Raw genomic sequence first — 15,072 nt, 5'->3', positions numbered from 1 at the left:
CGGTTCGATGACTGGCTGGGATCACCGTTGTAGGGGGGCGTGGTCATGGGAAGGGGAGGGGCACGGCCACAGTTTGCTGGGGCGGTACCAGAAAGCGGGGTTATTTAAGGATACTACAATGGGAGCCAGTTGCTTATAGATCCACAAGATGGAGTCACCAGAGCAACATGTGCAGCAACCGTTACCTGAGCAGCAGCAGCTTGCGGAGAAGCCCCACATGAAAGTCACCCAGTGACTGCTGCGGTCGGCAGGTGGTCGTGGTAGTGACAAAAGATCCAGCCTCCGAAGTTCCAGTAGGCCGAATGAGTCTACAGCCCATAAGGAGGGTCCTTCGGCTGAGAGACATTCCCCTCAGATTATGGTACCATTCAGTTGCACGTCACTGGTAAGTGATCTTCGTGAAAGTTCACTTGATGATGTGTTTTTTTTCCCCTTTTATCTCTTCATTTTTTGTTAGGAGAAGAAGTATACCTCTAAAGCCAAACACAGGGAGAGTGTGGTTTGCGGAGTCCCGTTACCAGACTACTGTGATAAAAAAGCTGTGCCAGCATGCATTCGGTAGGTGGTGTCGGAGGAGACTCCAGACTTCGCATCCAGTTTAAGGGAGATGGTTAGGGCAGAGGTTAGGGGTTCAGTAGGATCCCTTTTCCAAGAGATCACCCATAAGGAAAGAAGGCCCAGGTCTCCGGTGTCTGCATCGGATATTGAATCTGGAGAGATTGTATCGGATTCATCGTTGTCATCTTCGGAGGCCCGGTCAAGCCGTTCCTGCTTCCAGCTTGATCAAGTGAACAAACTGGTGAAGGTAGTCGATGGGTATTGTGGAGCCCCGGCAAGATGTGATGTTTTTGACGTCTGGATCAGAAAGTTCGCAGAGCTGTTCCCTTGAACGATAGTCATTTCACTAATATCGCGTGAATGTAAGAAGCCAGAGAGGAAGGGTTCTCTACCTCCGCCCCTCAAGAGGAGATGCCCGTTTGAGGAGTCGGCCTCGTCCTTATGAGATGAAGCCCCAAAGCTGGATGCAGCAGTTGCTAAGGCGTCCAGGAAAGCTTCACTGCCATTTGAGGATATGGGGACTTTAAAGGACCAATTGGACAGAAGAGCAGATGTCTTTTTAAAGGGTGCTTGGGAGATGTCAGCAGGATCGCTTAGGCCGGCGGTGGCTGCCACCTGCACTGCCAGATCATTAATGGTCTGGTTGGACCAGTTGGAAGAGCAACTTGGGGATAAGGTTTCCAGAGACAGTATTTTGTCTTTTCTTCCCATGATCCATGGAGCTGCTGTATTTGTCAGTTGCATCTGCAGACCCTGTTAGGCTGGCGGCAAGGGCTGCGGCCCTTTCTAATGCGGCCCGTAGGGCCCTATGACTGAAATGTTGGCCGGGGGGACATTCAGGCCAGATCCAAATTGTGCAATATCCCTTGTGAAAGGGGTACATCTTTTTGGGCCAATATTGGACGAGCTTCTGGAAAAGGCTGGGGACAGCAAAAAAGAAGTTCCCTAGCTTAGCTGGTCCTTCAATTAGACATAACTTCAGCAGGAGATGGTCCAAGCGAAGAAGGGCGTCTAGGAATAAGAGTAGATGGGATGACAGCGAAAAGAGAGAACAGGCGTTTGAGTCGGAAGTCCGCGAACTACGGCAGAAGGCAGTCCTGGTAGAGGTTCCTGCGTCAGAGAGAGGTAAAGGGTTCTATTCCCCCTTCTTCCTGATTAAGAAACCACACGTTTTCTTCCGGACCATTATTAATCTGAGGCGTCTGAATAGATTCTTTGTGTTTCGTTCCTTTAAAATGGAGTCGGCTGCGCTTTAAAGATTGCTTCATGGTAGTATTAGATCTTAAAAACGCTTGCTATCACATTCCAATACATGCAGATCACCAGCAGTATCTTAGGGTGGCAGTATCACTGGTAGGTGTGATAAGCCACTATCAGTTTAGAGCCCTTCCGTTTGGCCTCCACATTGCCCCTCGAGTATTTACTAAAGTGATCGCGGAAGTCATGGTGCATCTTCAGGAGCAAGATATCCTAGTGGTCCCCTATCTAGATGATTTCTTGATTGTGGGCCGTTCAGTTCAGCACTGCACTCTTCATATAGAGGGGTTGATGTCTGTCCTAGAGAAATTGGGGTGGCTTATTAATATCAAGAAGTCATGTTTTCAGCCCCTTAAAGTTCATGAGTTCCTGGTCTTGTCCTTGAATCGGGGGTTCAGGAATGTCGACTACCAGGGTCTAAGGTAGAAGGTATTCGACGTCAGGTTCTGAGGGCTGTGAATAATCCATCTATGTCCCTTAGGGGGGCTATGTCTCTTCTGGGCTCTCACGCCTTGCATTCCTGCTGTTCGGTGGCCCAATTCCATACTAGGGCCCTGCAGTGGGACGTGTTACATAATGATCGTCACTTGGGGGGATGCCTAGAAAAGAAGTTTTCATTGTCCCCTTCTACCATAGAGTCTCTGCAGTGGAAGACAGGGCAGCTGTGATTCAAATAGCTCCATTCTGGCCCAGAAGACTGTGGTTTCCATGGCTAAGGAAGATGTCGGTCACCAGCCCGTGGGTTCTCTGGATGTCCCAGATCTCCTCTCACAGGAACCAATCTTCTGTCCACAAGTGTCTAACCTACATCTGACGGCGTGGAATTTGAAAGGACACTGCTGAGGGAGAAAGGGTTTTCTCGGGGCCTAGTGGATACCTTGTTAAAGAGTAGGAAGGCGTCCACGACAAAAATATACTCCAGAACCTGGAACAGAACCTGGACAGAAGTTCCTGTCAGTCTCTGGGGCGGAGATTGGGGGCAAGGTTAAAATAAACCAGGTGTTGGAGTTTCTGCAGAGGGGCTTAGAGATGGGTCTGGTCACAAGCACCCTTAAAGTTTAGGTGTCAGCAGGAGCCCTGTATAATTGTGATCTAGCAGGCAATTATTGAGTATCCAGGTTCACTAGAGCAACGGCTAGATCTAGGCCCTAGTTTGGTGGGATTTGAATTTAGTGCTGACGACATTGACGGAGGCGCCATTTGAACCTATTGAGGCAGCCCCGATAAGAATTCTTTCATTCAAGGCGGCCCTTTTAGTTGCACTGACATTGGCCCGGAGGGTTAGTGATCTGCAGGCCCTATCCAGGCAACCACCGTATACCCAGTTTAGGGTAGGATAGGGTTATTTTAAAGCCAGATCCCTTATATTTGCCGAAGATAGCTTCCAAGTTTCATAGACTGCAGGAAATAGTTCTTCCTTTCTTCTGCGCTAACCCTGGGAATCAAAAAGAAAGAAAGCTCCATTGGAAGAAGGAGAATTCTTTGTCTCCTTTCAGGGAGTGAGGAAGGGGCTTAGTCTTCAAAAGCACCTTAGCTAGGTGGATCAGGAAGGCAATTTCTTTAGTCTATACAGCAAGTGGCGTGGTGGTTCCGAAGGGTCTGAAGGCTCACTCCACACGAGCCGTGGCGACGTCCGGGGCTGAGAGATCGGAGGTGTCCATTGAGGAGATATGTAAGACAGCTACTTGGTCTTCTCCATCCATGTTCTTCAAACACTATTGACTGGATATGGGTGCCTCCGATCTCACATTTGGCAGAAGGGTGCTGGAGGCGGTGGTCCCTCCCTAAATTCTTTACATCTCTGTAATTCTCTCGTAGTGCTGTCATGGGAGACCGAATAAATGCTTAGCTACTTACCGGTAGCTGTCTTTTTAGGAGCCCATGACCACACCCTTATATTCCTTCCCTTCACGTGTGGGTGAGCACTATTTATGCACTTTATGTTGTGCATAAATATGTGATTCTTCAGAATTTCTTTTAGTCTTTGCCTAATGAAGAGACCTGAGTAGTCTCGAAAGCTTGCAATTTGTCACCATCTTTTCAGTTAGCCATTAAAAGGTATCAACCACCGAGGACTCTAAATTCTAAATATTTTTCAGTACACTGTGGTAAAATGAATGGTGTCATTCAAAAGTACAACTCGACGCGCAAAGAAAACAAGCCCTTGCACATCTACGTGGACAGAAAAATGAAATAAGTTATAGAGGTTTATTACATACTAGATGGAGCCCACATGCTATCGCATCGGGAGGGTGGTGACATCCCGATGGGGTCAGGCAATACAACTACCCGGCGGGGCGTGGTCTGGATCCAAGCGGATGCCGGGATCCCAGTGGCGGCCTGCATCCCAGCTGTGGGGAGGGGTTCTTGTGGCGGGTGAGTCCCAGCAGCGCGGGGGTCCGGCGATGACCTGCTGGTGATACTGCGCAAGGGCCTGGTACCACCAGCGGGGGCCATATTGGAATACCCATCACTTGGGTATTCCAATATGGCGGTCGGCGCACTAACGGTGCAGCGCTATGGATTGTGGGATTCGAGGACGTCCAGACGAAAGTGGATGACAGACAATTAAAGGTAACTATATAAATAGATTTGTGCATATTTCCAGCTCTTAAACAGTACATTCGCTGTGGAGAAATGTTTTGGGTGCAAGAACTGTCTGTCATCTGATTGGTGCTTTTGCAAATATTTGCAGGGAGAGACACTTTTATGTAAAACCATTGCTTTGCAGTGTTGAAGGGATGGTCCAGTTTCTGAAATCCCCTGTCTCACGGCTGCAGTGTTTGTCTTCACTTACCTTCTTTGAGTCCTGAGTCTCTGCTATGGCTCCCGGTGTCCATTGTTAGCGGTGCTGACGTTCCATCAACAATTCTACAGCCAATAGCTGAGCTCAGCAGCTTGCTCCTCAACTCGGACAGAGCATCAAAACATTTACATTTTCTCACAAAAATGTTCTTTTAATCACAAAATTTAAATTTTTACTATTGTAACAGAAGAAAATGGACCCAAAAATTTGTTGAGCAATTTCTCCTGAGTATGCCAATACTCCATACTTGGTGAAAGACTAATGTTTTGGGTGCATTTTATTTCCACAGTATTTAATGGTGAGACTTATGTAACTGAATCTGTGAGATCCAAGGGAAGATGAATTCCTTCCTGTCTGATCCATAAAGACTTTCATTTTAGCTTTACTCTTTAGCTGTTGGCTTTCTCTAGTTGATTGTGTGCAAACTGTTTAGCTCAGTTCTGCGTGTTGGAGTAGCATAACCTGGGAAGGAAAAGCAAACATTTTTGGTTATGTATTCATCTCTTAGTGGAAGCATGATATTCCCAAAGTCTTCTGGGTTCCCCAATAAGGCTACTTTCACACTAGCGTCGTGCCGACGCAACGACGCTAGCGTTGAAAGCGCCGCACAACGGGAGCAGCGGATGCAGTTTTTCAACGCATCTGCTGCCCCATTGTAAGGTCCGGGGAGGAGGGGGCGGAGTTCCGGCCGCGCATGCGCGGTATAAAATGGCGGACACGTCGCACAAAAAAAGTTGCATGTAGCGTTTTTTTGTGCCGACGGTCCACCAAAGCACGACGCATCCGTCGCATGACGGAAGCGACGTGTGGCAATCCGTCGCAATGCGTCGCTAATGCAAGTCAATGGAGAAAAAAACGCATCCTGCAAGCACTTTTGCAGGATGCGTTTTTTCTCCAAAACGACGCATTGCGATGGAGGCCAAGCGATGCTAGTGTGAAAGTAGCCTAAATCTACTTTTTTCCTCCCCATTATTGCACTGCTGTTCTATTTGTGTTTTGTCTGGTATTGCAGACAATCTACTTTATGGCCTTTTTACATCACATTTTTTACTTTTCATTTTACACATCTCCCAAATTTATATAATACATACCATAGATAAATGACCGAACAAACCCCCCAAATGACACTCTTGGCCTCTTTCATGTGAACATAAGCCTGTGGATACTCTTGATGTATAGGTAGGGAAGAGCATAAGACTGTAACATCATGTGCTCAAGTTATTAACATTAACAGAAGCGTTATTTAGATGTGTTTTGTCCTATTTTTCCTAGGGAATCTTATGTACTTGCAGAGCTAAAAGCAATGAATGAAATAAATGCTGTGGAGCTGAAGAAAGCTTTAAAGGATATAGAGACACAGATAGAATTTTTGCAGGCCAGAATTGTCTTTGCTGAAGGGGTACAACAGTGTCCAATGACTGAGTACTTTGATCTAAACCTTGTAAGTACATTATTAAAGGTAAAGTCTGTTTTTTTTGTACCATATAGTTTCCATATAACATCTAGAAAAGGTACAAGATTTCAAGACATCTGTGTCTTGACTGGGATTTCAACTTGGACTTTCCAGGTAACTGTATGACCCGCTTTTCTGTCATCTATGGAGATACTTTATTGTTTTCAGGATACCTGCTGGTCATCACTCCAGCAGCACAAATAGAGGCAGTATTTGTGCGTTAATGATCACCAAACCAATTCTTTATTTCCTTCCAGAGATTTTCTAAAAAATAAAAATAAATAATTATTTGTATGTGGTGTCCAAATTTAATCTTTAAGCTGATTCTGCAGTCACACTCTTTTCTACTGCTGTTTACACACCTGTATCAAGGCTCCCAATCTATTACAGAAGACTTCTTGATGTGTCGGATCGTAAAGTCAGTAGGATCTACCTTGCTAAGCAGTCTACATGGGTACACAGGTCAAAGAAAGATCAGTAGCATAATACCTTGATCTCTGCGATCCGATGTCTTATTTTGGAGTAATTCACATTTCTTAATATGTAAAGGCGCTGTTCAGCACTATGGGCCGGATATAGATCTACCTGAGAATCTGCCGCCGGAGTTCATTGTAAGTGAAAGGAGGTATTACCAGTGTGAGACATGTAATCACTGGCAGTCTGTTCTCCTAATCACACACAGCTCTTCTGGGAGATCAGACAGAACACAGTACAGCAGAACTTTGTCTCATTACAAACACATTTGCATCTAAAATTGTCCTTTCATTGTACTTCAGCTTTTATCTGACAGCCAATGTGGGGGGGGAAGACAGTACAACAGAGCTGACAAGTGCAAATGTGTTTGTAATGAGACAAAGTTGACTTTTGCTGTACTGTGTTCTGATCTTCCTGCAGAGCTGTGCGTGATTGAGAGCACACTGTAAGCACCTTTCTTTCTCGCCTCATTGGGGGACACAGGTAACCATGGGTGTATGCTGCTGTCACTAGGAAGCTGACACTATGCAAATAAAGAAGAAGTAACTCCTCCCCGGCAGTGTACACCCTCCGACAGGCACCAGTCAACTCAGTTTTTGCTTAGTGTCTGTAGGAGGCGGACCTGGATCTAACCCCAGATCCGCATTTCTTTTACAGGGATTTGTTTTGTTTATTAACCTTTTCCCCTTTCTTTTTCAGACTTTTTTCTTCAGGGTAGCAGGGTGCAGTTTTTTCTCACCCTGTTTTCCCCACTTTGAGCGACCGAGAGAGCAGTGTGGTATTATCCACATCGCACCCTCTCGGACCCGCTGGGCAGGACTTGTCCCCTGTCACCCTTTCGGGTGTTCAGGGTGACCTCTTCTCGGTGGCCAGTCCTGCCCGTTTCCCCTCCTCATCCCTCTCCTCGGAGTGGGCTGAGAGGAAGACGGCGGTCACTTCCAGTGACCCTCTCCCCCTGGCTAGGGGTCGACGCCGACTTCTGCGCCGGAGAGTTTGTGGCGCGGGAAGGAGGACTTCTTCCAGGACCCTCTCCTACCAGGGATCCTGATGGTTCCTCATCTCCAGGTAGGGAGTCATCAATCAACAAAATCCCCCCTCCTACCCTCCCCCCCTTCCTTCCCCCACTCTGCCCGGCAGCGATCTCCATGGATCTTACCAGGCTTCTTTTTGATAGGGGAGAGGGACGCATTTTCAGGCGCCGGGATGCGCTAACACCGCGGGGAAAGGGATCACATAACGCTGGCATTTTTTCCCTCCTTTTATTTAAACTTGCAGGCGCGCGTCCTGCAAGTTTAAATAAACTTTAAAATAAGTTTAAAAATAAGTATTTTTTTCTGTCTCTCCCGGCTTTTCTCCTTCTTTTGGCGCTTGCGCGTCCTCTTGTGGCGGCTGGCATTATTGCGGCCGGGAATTTTTCAGCGCTTTGGGGAGCGTTTCTTCTATCCCCCCCTTCGGCGCCTGTCCACGCCCACAGCGTCGCGCGGTCTCCGCGCTCTTTCTACTGCTCCCTGTCAGCGTCTTCTCACCGCGTGGGACACAGGATTCTCGGGGGAATACAGGCACCTGCGGCTACCGCTGTCAATGTTTTTCAGCAGGCTCGGCGCTACTGCTCCCTCGGGCTCAACTTCTCCCGGCAGTACTTCTCCGCACCTGGACAAGGTAATATCCACCTATGTCCGACCCCACCCCGGCCTTTGCCACTACGGCCATCCATTACGCCTGCGCTTACTGTAAGAAAAAGTGGGCCTCAGGTCAGCTTTCACCTTTCTGCCCGTCCTGCGTTCCTCCCACCATGTCAGTCTCTCAGGAAGCTCCTAGGTCCCGGGATGAGTGCACCCCCCTCCCCCAGAGTGGGCTTTTGCTATGTCTCAATCAGTGTCCGACCTGACTAAGGTTTCTCAGTCCCTGGTCCAGGCACTTGAATGTATCCCGCTTCTCTCTAATGCCACCAGTGCCACGAACGTCTCACGGCGATTCGCTCGCACCTGTCCTAGACCCTCACAGAGGCAGACCGGACAAAAGAGACAGAAAACGGACCTTATCTAGATCCTCTTCCAGTTCCCTGGATGGGATTCCCCTATCTGCCCGTTCCCCCTCCTCGCAGGCGGACGTCGGGTCTGACCTTTCCTCTCAGTCGGAATCTGAGTCTGATGCAGATCAGACTTCCGGAACACAGGAGATTGTTGATAGCCTTATTTCAGCTATCATTCAGACGCTTGATCTTAAGGAGGATGAAGCGAGCTCTCAGGACGTCTCCGTTGCGTTTAAACGGATTAAACGTCCCTCTAGGTTTTTTCCTAATCACAGGGAGATTGACAACACTACCTCTACACACTGGGAAAACCCTGGCAAGCGTTTCCCTGGCAGGAAACGGCTTGACGTGTTATACCCTTTTCACTCCGACCTTGTCTCCAAATGGTCCGAGTCTCCTAAGGTCGACCCGCCCGTCTCCAGGCTATCCTAGCAGACGGTTCTGTCTATCCCGGACGCGGCTTCCCTTAAGGACCCCACGGACAGGCAAATCGAGGCATTAGCAAAGTCTGCATTTGAGGCTTCCGGAACCTCCCTCTGCCCTAGTTTCGCCTCGTCCTGGGTAGCCAAGGCTGTGTCAGCCTGGGCCAAGACCCTGCACAGAGGCATTTTGGCCTCTGCTCCTGCTGAGGAACTGTCTGACTTGGCGGATCAGATTTCTCTTGCGGGTAAATACCTCATGAATGCCTCCCTTGATGCAGCGGCCTGCTCCACCAGGGCTAACAGCAACATTGTGGCCATTCGCCGGATTCTCTGGCTAAAGATGTGGAACGCTGACCCCGCTTCTAAAAAATCTCTCACTGGTCTGCCCTTCCAGGGTTCTAGACTCTTCGGCACGCAGCTGGATCAAATGATCTCGGACCCTACGGGTGGTAAGAGTACCTCCTTACCCCAGTCCAAGCCGAAACATCCCTTCAACCGGAGGGGCCCCCAGTCCTTTCGGTCCTTCGCCTCATCGGGAAACCCCAACCAGGACCGTTCTTCCTCACAAGGAGACAGAAGAAAACCTTCTTTCAGGCCTCCACCGCACTGGAGGGCTAAGAGCCACCCCACAAGACCATCTGGATCTCGGGGCCACAGGTTCTCTAATAAATGACGGGTCGCCCCCACCTGGAAATCCCTCCAGGGTGGGGGGCCGACTTCTCCTGTTCTCAGAAGTTTGGCTGTCGGTTGTCGACGACGCCTGGGTCAGGGAGATCGTCACTTCAGGCTACAAAATAGAATTTTCTTCGCCCCCAGGAAGACATTTCCTGCTCTCTCGTCCTCCCAAACAGCCCTCCTACCTCTCAGGACTTCTCCAGGCCGTCGATTCGCTCCTCGCCTCAGGAGTCGTAGTTCCGATGCCTCATCGCGAGCGGTTTTTGGGTTTTTACTCAAACCTGTTCGTGGTTCCAAAAAAGGATGGCTCTCTCCATCCAATTTTGGATCTCAAGCAGCTGAACCGCCATCTCAGGATTCGGCGTTTCAGGATGGAATCTCTACGCTCGGTGATCGCGTCCATGGAGCCGGGAGAGTTTCTGTGTTCCGTGGATATCCGAGATGCGTATCTTCACGTCCCTATTTGTATACGACATCAGAGATTCCTCCGGTTGGCGATCCAAGGTCATCACTATCAGTTCACGGCCCTCCCTTTTGGTCTGGCGTCTGCGCCCAGGGTCTTTACGAAGGTCATGGCAGCTGTCATAGCCATCCTACCTACGTTCAAAGGGGATTCTGGTAATCCCATACCTCGACGACCTCTTGATCAAGGGTCCATCCCGTCGGGATTGCAGCCAGAGCCTCCAGCTTACTCTGGACACGCTTCTTCGCCTCGGCTGGATAATCAATTACCAGAAGTCTTCCATGATTCCAACTCAGCGGCTGGAGTTCCTGGGCATGGAATTCGGCACCTCTCAGGCTCAGGTCTTTCTTCCCAAGGAGAAGTTCCTTTCTCTTCGTTGGGGGGTCAGAGCACTAAAGAGCCCGAATCCCCCGTCTCCGCTTCGCCATGAGGGTTCTGGGAAAGATGGTCGCCTCCATGGAAGCGGTCCCCTATGCCCAGTTCCACTCTCGCCCCCTCCAGCTGGCCCTTTTGTCGGCCTGGGACAGGAATCCACTTTCCCTGGATCGCCCGTTTCGCCTCTCTCCCAGAGTGAAACAGTCCCTCTCTTCGTGGACGTTGTCCACCTCCATTCTGCGCGGGAGGTCATTTCTCCCTCCCCGCTGGCAGGTGATCACCACCGACGCCAGCCTCCAAGGTTGGGGAGCAGTTTTTCTCCACCTCGCGGCCCAGGGCCGCTGGACTGCTCAGGAGGCACGCCTCCCTATCAACCTCTTGGAAATCAGAGCCATCTTCCTAGCCCTCATCCGCTGGGAGTCTCTCCTTTCAGGGAAACCGGTCCGCATTCAGTCGGACAACGCCACGGCCGTGGCTTACATAAACCATCAGGGAGGGACTCGCAGCACACAAGTCATGGCGGAAGTGGCAAAAATTCTGCGTTGGGCGGAGGGTCACGATCCCTCTGTCAGCCGTCCACATCCCAGGGGTGGACAATTGGGAAGCCGACTTTCTAAGTCGCCAGGGCATTGTGGCGGGCGAGTGGTCTCTTCTCCCCGCAATCTTCGGCCAGATTTGCCAGCGGTGGGGCGTCCCAGATGTCGACTTGATGGCTTCCCGGGCAAACCACAAGGTTCCCCAGTACATCTCCAGATCTCGGGATCCGATGGCCATCGAATGCGACGCTCTCGTGATCCCGTGGACCCAGTTCCAGGTGCCCTATCTGTTCCCACCTCTCCCCTTGATCCCAAGGGTCGTAAAAAAGATCAAGACAGAAGGGGTCCCTGTACTCTTAGTAGCTCCAGATTGGCCTCGCAGAGCCTGGTATGCGGAACTGGTGAACATGCTATCGGACGTTCCGTGGAGGCTTCCGGATCGTCCGGACCTTCTTTCGCAGGGACCCCTCTTCCACCCGAATTCTGTCTCTGAATTTAACGGTATGGCCGTTGAGGCCGCGGTCCTGAAGAACGCGGGTTTTTCTCATAGCGTCATCCAGACTATGATAAGGGCGAGAAAACCGGCTTCCTCGCGTATTTACCACAGGTGTTGGAAGGCTTTTTTCCGGTGGTGTCAAGACAACAATCTGTTTCCTATGACCTTTTCCCTTCCATCCCTTCTCAGTTTCCTTCAAGTGGGTCTAGATTCGGGTCTTTCCCTTAGCACCTTGAAGGGTCAGATTTCCGCTCTGTCCATTCTTTTTCAAAGAGACCTGGCCTCCCTGCCTCAGGTGAGGACCTTCATCCAGGGGGGTCGCTCATATAGCTCCCCCTTATCGTCCTCCTGTCGAGCCTTGGGACCTCAACCTCGTTTTGGATGCCCTCCAGCGTGCGCTCTTTGAACCGATTGAGCACATTTCCTTCTCGCTTCTATCCTGGAAGGTGGCCTTTTTGGTCGCCATCACCTCCATTAGAAGTGTCGGAGCTGGCGGCATTATCCTGTCATTCTCCCTTTCTAGTCCTGCATCAGGACAAAGTGGTTCTTCGTCCGGTTCCTTCCTTTCTACCAAAGGTGGTTTCGGCTTTTCACATCAATGAGGACATTGTCCTCCCTTCCTTGTGCCCTTTCCCGGTTCATCCCTTGGAGAAATCTCTTCACAAGTTGGATGTGGTCAGGGCTATCCGAATTTATCTCGCCAGAACTGCCTCTTTTCGTCAGGCCAATTCTCTGTTCATCGTCTCGGAAGGGCGTCGAAAGGGGCTCCCCGCCTCCATGTCCACAATTGCTCGTTGGATCCGTTCGGCGGTTCTGGAGGCATACCGTGTTCAAGACAAACTGCCTCCGTCGGGGGTGAAGGCTCACTCTACCCGGGCTGTGGGAGCTTCCTGGGCAGTTCGTCACCAAGCTTCAGCCTCGCAGGTTTGCAAGGCCGCAACGTGGTCATCCATTCACACCTTTGTCAAATTCTACAAGGTGCATACTCAGGCTTCTGCGGACGTGAGCCTGGGTAGGAGGATACTGCAGGCGGCGGTTTCTGACCGGCCGACCTAACTCCTCTTTTTCTGCAGAATATCCCGCCCTAGGGACTGCTTTTGGACGTCCCATGGTTACCTGTGTCCCCCAATGAGGCGAGAAAGAAAGAGGGATTTTTGGTTCTTACCATAAAATCTTTCTTGGAGCCTTCATTGGGGGACACAGCACCCTCCCTTGAAGTTGTACCGTGTTGGCCAACGTGCCGTTGTTGTGGGTTGGTACATAGGTTGAGTTTTATATTACCTGTTCCTACTACTGCTTTTGCACCAACTAAGTTGCCTGGTGCCTGTCGGAGGGTGACAGCAGCATACACCCATGGTTATCTGTGTGCCCCAATGAAGGCTCCAAGAAAGAGATTTTACTGTAAGAACCAAAAATCCCTCTTTTATTTAACCCCTTAACCCCCCCTTCCCCAAGTCTGTTTATCGCTTTCATGACTTATTGAACTTCATAATGGTAACATTTGTTCAATACGTCTTAAGTTTGTTTGTTTGAAAATATCGGAAGTTGACATTTTTAAAAATTTCGCAATTTTCAAACTTTTAATTCTTATGCCTTTAAACCAAAGAGTTATCTCACAAAATATTTAATAAATAACTTTTACCACATGTCTACCTTATATCTACATCCTTTTTTAAACAGATTTTTTTTCTTGTTACAAAGTTAGAAGTTCATCAACAATTTCTAATTTTTCCAGCAAATTTTACAAAACCATTTTTTTTAGGGACCACATCACATTTGAAGTGACTTTGGGGTGCCTATATGACAGAAAATATCCAAAAGTGACACCATTCTAAAAACTGCACCCCTCAAAAACCCCAAAACCACATTCAAGAAGTTTATTAACCCTTCAGGTGCTTCCTAGAAATTGATGCAATAACCCCAAAAGGAGAAGACCCCAAAAAATTGTTGTGCAATTTCTCTGGAGTACGCCGATACCCCATATGTGGCAGAAAACTACATTTGAGGCTCAATACAAAGCTCAGAAGGGAAGAAGCGTCATAATTGAGTTCAGATTTTGCTGGAATGGTTTGAGGGGGCAATGTCACATTGCTAGAGCCCCTGAGGTGCCAGAACAGCAGAAACTCCCCATAAGTGACCTCATTTTACAAACTACACCCCCTAATGAATTCATCTAGGGGTGCAGTGAGCATGTTGACCACACATGTACATCATACAATTTTATATCGCTGTCAGTGAAGAATAATTACTTTTTTACGACTAAAAGGTTGTTTTAGCCACAGACTTTACATCTTTACACTAGGGAATGGGTAAAATTGCATCAAAATTTGTCTGACCGTTTCTGCTGATTGTATAGAAATAGCCCACATGTGGCTGAACAGTACTGCTTAGCCATACAGTGGGACTCTCGAGGGACTAAGCGCTATTTGTCTACTGGAGCGCAGGTTTTCCTAGAATAGTTTGGAGACTCCATATACAGAGCCACTAAGTGCTTGAAGAGCAGAATTCCCCCTCAAGTAATTTTGAGTAATTTTGGAAATTACACCCCTTTGAGAATTTATCTACAGGTGTAGTGATGAATTGAACTCCATGAGTGTTTTCCTGGCACAAGCAGTAGTGGATGTTGCTGAGTGAAAATAGCAAACTGCCTTTGTAGTGACCCGTATATTATCCACATCTTATTCTTCTGGAGACATGCACACTTAAATTAGGCGGGCTTTTATTGCTACAGTAATGCCAAACGTGATCGCTAAATGTGGTTTAGACTCACTATGGGGCCCAGTAGGGAGGGGAGGAATTTTGGGTTTGGGTGTGCAAAATTTGCTGAATTTCTTTTGGGGCTGAGGAGCCAAAGCGCTTTAACATAGCATTTGTACTACCAGCAACGTGGAAGTCACCTTTGTTTATTTTAACAGATGACAGACATGAGTATGGGCTTGTTTTTTTTATAATAATAATAATGATGATAACTTTATTTCTATAGCGCCAACATAATCTGCAGCACTTTTCATTTTAGAGGCGACTTGTACAGACAAGACATTACAGCATAAAAATAATCACAGATCAACAGATACCAAGAGGAGTAAGGGCCCTGCTCTCAAGCTTACAATCTATGAGGAAATAGGGGAGACACGAGAGGTGGATGGTAACAATTGCTTTCATTGTTCGGACCAGCCATAGTGTTAAGAAATCGGGTGTCCATGTAAAGCTCCATGAACCGGTTATCAGCCAGAATATATAACAGTACAGACACAGAGGGCCATTAAATGCATAAAGCGTGCGAGAACATGATACATGGAACTTGGTTATGGTAAAAATTTTGAATGGGCAACACGGGGATAAGTTAGATTAATGTGTTGAGTCTGAAGAAATGCGTTTTTAGGGCACGCTTAAAAATGTGGCTATTGGGGATTAATCAACTTATCCTAGGTAGTGCATTCCAAAAAATTGGTGCAGCATGTGAGAAGTCTTGGAGACGGGAGTGGGAGGTTCTGATTAATGAGGATGTTAACCTCAGGTCATTAG

At 48.5% G+C, this 15,072-nt stretch overlaps 1 protein-coding gene across 2 annotated transcripts in view; it reads left to right on the top strand.

Annotated features, from left to right (window-relative positions):
• Positions 1-15,072, top strand: part of RNF17 (ring finger protein 17) — a 362,040-nt gene that overhangs the window by 57,564 nt on the left and 289,404 nt on the right. For both annotated transcript variants that reach the window (XM_077298329.1, XM_077298328.1), the window contains exon 5: positions 5,894-6,062. In XM_077298329.1, the coding sequence (XP_077154444.1) occupies positions 5,894-6,062 (169 nt within the window). The remainder of the gene's footprint in view (positions 1-5,893; positions 6,063-15,072) is intronic.

This window comes from Ranitomeya variabilis, chromosome 3 (genome assembly GCF_051348905.1).
Source record: "Ranitomeya variabilis isolate aRanVar5 chromosome 3, aRanVar5.hap1, whole genome shotgun sequence".
NCBI classification, from domain to species: Eukaryota; Metazoa; Chordata; class Amphibia; order Anura; family Dendrobatidae; genus Ranitomeya; species Ranitomeya variabilis.
This window is presented reverse-complemented; position numbering and strand designations above follow the sequence as displayed.